This window comes from Argopecten irradians, chromosome 8, assembly GCF_041381155.1.
Source record: "Argopecten irradians isolate NY chromosome 8, Ai_NY, whole genome shotgun sequence".
Taxonomy (NCBI): domain Eukaryota; kingdom Metazoa; phylum Mollusca; class Bivalvia; order Pectinida; family Pectinidae; genus Argopecten; species Argopecten irradians.
In genome coordinates this window covers 20,099,441-20,107,036 of record NC_091141.1, presented here as the reverse complement: position 1 = coordinate 20,107,036, position 7,596 = coordinate 20,099,441, and the positions used below count along the sequence as shown (strand labels likewise).

The following is a 7,596-nucleotide window of genomic DNA, read 5'->3' as shown; positions in this document are numbered from 1 at the left end:
ACCATATTATGCTTATTAACGTTTCTCAAAATATTTGGTATTAATTGAAAACTAATCTACGACTACAACACTTAACCAGTAAACTGCTGTGACATTGGCCGTATATTTTACAAAGACATAAACAACAACATTAGATATAGCATGTCTTGCATGTATCATTGCATCAGATAGATAAACAAAATCACACTTTTGTCGCAAAACAGTTCTGGAACAAATGATAATTGCTCATGAAATCGACTCCTAATTGTATTTTTAACCTTTACCAGTGAATTAATGACTGGTATCAACAATGTATATGATTACCCAATGCAGTATTTCCGTTCCAGCAATGGTACATTTATGTTGTTGTTGATCAAAAGATTCAAAACCTAAGTCAGGACAGTCTACCTGTGATATGGTTCTATCTCGCATGATATCGTCGTACATGTTAGGGAGATGCACGTATTCCTTGATGTTTTTATTGAATAGTAATATATTTCTTTACTTAATTTGGTTCATATTACTGACTCAACCGTGTAATATACAGCGTGTCCCGAGCGTAATAAGAGCTATCCACATGTTATCATTATACCGAGTGATATGCGGCCAGTTGAATAAATCCCTTGATATTTCTGTGACACATCGGTTGCTTCGAGAAGTTTCTTTTTGCTAATTTCATGGGAACCACCTCGAATGTATTTTCATTTTCTGATCAAAAAGCGATTTTCATGTTGAGTCAGATGTAGGTTTAATAGTGTATGCTTAATAACATGACCCTTCTCATCTCACCTTCAACAACAAAAATAGAAATAAAAAAAAAAATAAAATAAAAACGAAAAAAATATTATGTAGATTAAGAATGATAAATTGAATACGTTTCTCTGTTGATTGAACACAAGGAGTAGAGAACATGATGTGAACACTCTGACTGTGTTCAGGCATCATATTTGATTCCAAAACATGCGGCTCATCTGTGTGGAGGATATGGTGCAAAGATTATAACCTTATTTTTGCGTATTCACGGACATATTTTGGACAGTGGAACATTTGTCTGTAAATAGCGCCATCAATAAACATTTTGTCTGTAAATAGCACCATCACTGAATATTTTCGTAAATAGCGCACACATCACATGAATTGTCTGTAAATAGCGCCATCAATAAACATTTTGTCTGTAAATAGCACCATCACTGAATATTTTGTTGGGCTTAAAATGGTGTTTGCTTTTTAGGGCGATCGTTCTGAAATGGCTCTAGTTGAAAATAGGAAGTTGAACTTACCTTAATAGAAGAGAACATTGCTCTATGCTTAAGAATTCGATTCAATATTTATCTCTACGGAGATATCCATCGTTTATTACTTTTCATATAGAGCTTTTTAGAATGATAGGCAACATGACAATCAGTAAAAATAATTAACAAATGTCCGCGTATTAATGTTCGGACATTAATGTGGAGGATGAAATACTTACCAGACATGCGGTGTTACACATGGTTGATTTCACACCTTAAAATGCAGTAAGTGTCATACCTGCTGTTATAACAATACTATTAATACAATTGTACTGAATCATTAACGGAGTTATGTAATATGTACACCCTAACAAATATAAATCAAATATATGCACAGTAAAGGAGTAGTCAATGATCCGGAAACAGAAAAATATTTTTATTTAAGAAAAAAACTCATACTCGCCGGATTTTACCTATGAGATATGTTTGGAAGTAGTGCGGTTCACCGCCTACAGCGAATTAGACAAGACATTGGCTTGTCACCTGATGTGTTAAACAATGATGGAGTGTGCTTAATTACGAAAGAGGAAAGCCGGCCAACCAGACTAGATTGTTTCTAGGTATGACAACTATATTTGTTGACGTCAGAGTGGATAAACGAAATTGATCACTTTGAAATATGTAAATCATCATGGAGAGTTTTCGGCATATAAAAGCCAGGCCCCCTGTCCACGATATCAGAACTAAAATTAAGCCAGTAACAATATAATCGTATTATTTTACATAATGGCTACGTTTTCAGCAACTAGATTTCTTTTATTTATATATGTTTGCATTTCGTGTGTGAGTCAAGTAAATGGATCGACAGTAGCTCCAGCAGAGGTATCAGGTATGAAAAACAACATTATTAAAATCAATATATAGTTTTATTTTTATGAATGTATAACCTCATTTGGTCACTTGATTGTTGATCACAAGTATTAATGGTCATTTAAATTTCAAACGTTATCACAATAAGACCTCTACATCATATTATTCTTAAGCAAATGCATTTTACTTTGTAGGTTGCAAGGGTTTTATTGACCTTATAGTGGTGATAGATGGCTCGGACAGCATCAATGACGAGGACTTCCAAAAGTTGAAGGATTCCATGATAACATTTATCGACCTTATTCATATAAATTCTGCCCGGATGGGTATTGTGGTGTACAGCTCCCGCATATCGAAGGAGATTCCTCTGACTGGGGACAAGGTGGCCCTGCAAAATCAGGTCCGACAACTCCCACACGACAAAGAGGGCACCAACACAGATCGGGGAATAGATAGTATGACGAAACTATTTAAACAGGACGGTCGATCTGGCACTCCTATGCTGGGATTCGTGCTCACGGACGGAAGGTCAAAGGACCCCAATGCTACAGCATTACGTGCCCAGGAAGCCCGAGATTACGGCATCAATATGTATGCCGTGGGTATAGGGAGTAAAATAGATGCAGGCGAACTTAATGATATAGCCAGCGACACGTCGCAAGTGAAGATGGTTGCTTCTTTCTCGTCCCTTGCGTCTTCGATCGGAGATCTTGTCAAACTTGTTTGTCCAAGTAAGTTTATAAATCAAAATTATTATGAAACTTTCCCCATAGCATTTTGTATGCCTCCTATTATCAGAGAAAAAAAAGAATGACGTGAAATGGACGTTGTAAAAATGTAGATATATAGAATGTGTAATTACATTTACAATAGTGTTATCATTATCCCAAATGTCGAGTTTCGATCTCACTTGGTGACGAAGACATTTAATATCTGTTAAGTTAAGAGCAGCATATTTTATCTTAATAAATGAAATAACCATCGGGAGCATTTCTAACAAAAGGGGTTTTGTACTAATGTTCTGTATTGCAATGTTGATATTTTTTCCAGCTACTACGACCACGACTACCACTACGACGACTACTACCACTACAACCACTACCACTCCTCTACCTACCACCACTACCCCCACAACCACCACAACCACAGCACCGGAACCAAGCACTCTCCCTCCATCCAAAGGTAACGATACTTTTCATGATATAGACAAATATTGCTATGTCTGATATAAATATTTTGTTAGCATTTTGTACTCAATGAATGAAATCAAGTAAAATGATGTTTTTATTAAGAAGTGGAACATTAATACAACATTTAGGAGGAAATGTATATACATTTAAGATAAACATTACTTTTCTGTGGTAATCGAAGAATATTCGATATGTATGAAGCTGTATGGGAAATAATCGTAATAGCAAATGTTGATACTAAGGGTGAAAACATATTGAACATGTTTTATTTGATTTCATTTTTAATCTGAACGATTGAACTGTATTTACAGGAGTGTGCGATGACTGTACCATCGTTAATGGCATAGGTTACAATAATCACCCAGAGGATTGCGATAAATTTGTCCAGTGTTTTTTCGGAGATAACGACGAAGTCCGGGCCGTTGATAGACAGTGTGGATTCGGACAGTACTGGGACCAGACTGTCCTCACGTGTAGAGAGGCTGCTGAGGTGCCATGTCCTAGAGGTAAGACTATCATCACTGAGTAATTAATCAGTCCATGTACACACAGTTAACCACCTGATGTTCCCGGCGACTCAAAACGATTGTACAATTATTTTATTGCACGAGAAAAAATTTTTTCATTATATTTTTTTTTATTATTTTCCATTTTTTGCATGTTACACATTTACATATACATAGGACATCAACATAAACTTGACATGACATATACATTACATTTCTATCAGAGAAAATAAGTTAACCGATAAAAGATCTCTTAACACAGTGTAAAGACGACTATACAATCTCAGGAAAATATATTAATGCGAAATAAGTCGCTGTGAAGTTGGTCTACTGTAAGTACAATTTACCTTGGTCGATTGACGTTTAACGTCAAAATTAATCGATATGGGATATTTTTGAATTCTGACAATATTTCAATTGTCGTTTTGTTGTTTTAAATGCGGTGTTTTCTCTTTTATGTGTCCAGAGAAATGCCGTTACCCGTTCCTTCTGTCTTACCCATACACTGGACTAAAGAGTTGCCGTGCGTACTGGAAATGTAACCTGGGTAAATCCGAAGGCACGTGCTGCCCTAAAGGCTACTCCTACAGACCCTATTATGGCTGTCAAGTGGACGAGTCCTGCACAGATTCCTGCCCTCCCCTATTTAACCACCATACGGGTGGGTGTGACACTATGATGGTGGTTGGTAATCCCAAGGTTTACAAGCAGTATGTTAATGGATTCGGCTGGATGGAGAGGCCATGTGCTCCCGGAACTCAGTATAATGCCATGATATGTGGCTGTCAGAACTACGACAGTGTAGTCCCAGGTAGAGGTGAGTATTATTACTATTATTGCATGGAATAATTTACTTTATTATAATTATTTGTGATATATTTATACATGTATATCTTTATGTGAGATATAAAAACAATAACGACTGACTTGTTACGTGAGCGCTTTCGCCCCATTCAAGAGAGCTCTTCTTGCTCAGACTCCATTGAATGGGACGAAAGCGCTTACGTAACTAGTCAGTAGTAGTTTTTTTTGTATTTCTTATAGATTTTTAGATTTTGTCCGTAAAGAATCTCCTCAAATTTATTATATCTTTTATCATATAAGATATATTATGTACCAACTCATTATCGCAAGTAATTGGTATACAGCGTTAACATGTATATTTCTTTCTATGTTCAAAATGAAACGTCAATTTATAATAGTTCAATGTTAAATATTTATTGTTTACAGAGTGCAAGCCCCTGGTGGACATCCCATTCTCAGGAGACACAAAGAACCATGCCGACACTAATATTCACGTAGAAAACGAAAACGTAAATGTGGTCAGTAACAGTTATGGCTACTTCAATGGTAGTTCCAGACTTTACATCCCCTATTTCGCCAATATGGAATTTTACACGGATTTTGTCGTGATAATGAAGTTTCTCCCCGTAAAGCCAGGTGTGCAGGCGATCCTTAGCAACAGTGATTGTTGTAGTAACGGAGCATCCATCAACATTCTCAAAACATCGAGAAATATTTACTTCCGGGCGAAGGCGGACGCCGCAGAAATGGCCTCTGTTCGTTTGGGATTGCTGGTAAGTAAATGTTAAAGTATAGTCCACAAAATATTCGGACATAAAATAAAGTGATAAAAATGATATTTTGTGATAAAGTAGTTATAAATATTTGAATGAATATATATATAGACATACCAGTTGCATTATAAAACATTGATTTTATCTGATATTTATGAAAGGGCTTTAAAGGAAAATGGATATATTAAAATATTGATTAAAACAAATGATAATATTATTGAGAGACAAAATGAAAAAATATTAATTGATAAAAAAATATTAAAATAGATATGTTCTGCTAACGGATCATAACTTTATCCCATAAATCATATATAAAGTGTGCTGACCAGTATACAGACGATTACAGAAGCAATAAAACATCACCTATAACACGATAAATAACTATGTTTGATATGAATATCTATGTTTGGTAGATGTATCATATTGTATGATGCCATCCATTGGATACTGATATGTATTACATTGACCGTAGTCACTGACAAATTGGTTTTGTTCCACAGCACGGGAGATGGAATAAGATCTACTTTATCCACGACCACTACAGTCTTGAGGCGAGGAGTAACGAGAGAATGACCGAGACAGATGCTTATGGCCCCATTAGGACAAGTACCACTGGCATACAGATAGGCTATAGTAAAGGCTTCGAGGGCTTTGTAGGCTTTATTGACTATCTGAAGATCTATATGTGCCGTCCAGCCACCATCTAGTCTCCTAACAGGCCTGGTTATCAGCTTGTCCATCAAAAATGATCTAATTTTTTCTGGGTAGTTAATTGATCCTTTTACTTATAATGATATTTCTTATCCATTGGTAGTCAACTATAAGTGCCTCTCAATCCATTAACTTTGTTTCTTGCATATAAAAACCAGAATAGAAGATGAAATATAAGCTAATTGCTGGATAGATATATATATTTAAAGTGAATAGTCGGGCAAAGAAAACCAGTCTAAATGCGTTCATTGGCCTTCCAAAAGTTCTCACATATTAATACGACGGTCAAGTTCTGCTTAGTTTCCCAGTTCTGACCATTGAAATAAAGAAAAGTTGAAAGCATTGAAAGCGAGGCTGCGTGGAAATGTAACCACGGACATAGTCAGCCGGGAGGACATTTTAGGATTCCTATACTTTAAATTAATTTCTACTTACGCAGACAGATTCTGACGAGAAAGTTTATTTTTCTATTCCATAAGAAATTATACTGGATACATTCACACCATTTTTACCGACTTTAGTCATCCTTGCCCGACTGTTCACTTTAAAATCCATACATACATGCAATCGGCAATAAAATAAAAAGTTCCATTTCCGGCACGATAGGGATTGTTTTGATGACACCCAGGAGCGTGAAGCATTATACATGTAACATATTTGTTGAATTCATCTTTGTCAAGTAGATCTATATTAAATAGTGTCCACTATACATTTAGATTATATATCTAGTAACTTAGAAACAATTACACATCTTATTGCATTTTCTGTGCTATAATATTATACTGTACTTTGTATTTATAACATATTTCATCAATTTTCGTTTTTATTTGTGCAATAAAATATGATCATAGATCTCCAACGTTAGGTTAAATGTGAATTTATCATATGTTCTATAGGATATCGGTGTATGAATCTATGTACTATCAGAATCCAAGGGGGAATGCTGATTGATGTGATGTAGTGTGTGAGTTTTGTGAATGTTACGTGCTGACACATGTAATTACACTATCTAAAATAGTATACATGTTTGAGCATATGAAGTTCCATATGTTTTGTCAATCTAACATATATTTATTGCTATATTTTGTAACTTATATTTTTTCACGTATGATTTTTTAAATTAAAGCATAGTATTTATATACATTTTATTTGTTCTGTAGTTATTACAACCAAGAGGATATTGTATGGATATCAATACATTACGTACTTAATTAAACCAGAGAATGCCTTTTGACTTACAAACCCATCGTATATTGAAACTTATTGATTTCTTGACCGTTAATAATTATTGTTTTCTAGATATACTTTGTATTGAATTCTTCGTAGTTGACATTCTCACTCTACTGATATCAGGGATTTAAATAAATCTCTGCTAAATATATAACCAGAAAACTTTAAAATAGTTAAAAGGTGCAATCAGAAAAAACCAACTTCCTTCAAATTTTTCATTTTATCACACATAACGAAGTTAGAGTAAAGTGGATTCCCCAGTGCAAACCTTTTTGCACACATACAGATATGACTATAAGAT

General features: G+C 35.0%; 1 protein-coding gene across 1 annotated transcript; it reads left to right on the top strand.

Annotated features, from left to right (window-relative positions):
- The first annotated feature begins 1,967 nt into the window (after positions 1 to 1,967).
- LOC138329621 (protein PIF-like) lies at positions 1,968 to 7,196 on the top strand. Its single transcript, XM_069276715.1, has 7 exons — positions 1,968 to 2,100; positions 2,276 to 2,812; positions 3,132 to 3,263; positions 3,583 to 3,777; positions 4,244 to 4,594; positions 5,008 to 5,354; positions 5,855 to 7,196. The coding sequence occupies exons 1-7, from the start codon at positions 1,998 to 2,000 to the stop codon at positions 6,059 to 6,061; spliced, it is 1,872 nt and encodes a 623-aa protein (XP_069132816.1). The 5' UTR covers positions 1,968 to 1,997; the 3' UTR covers positions 6,062 to 7,196.
- The last annotated feature ends 400 nt before the right edge of the window (positions 7,197 to 7,596 follow it).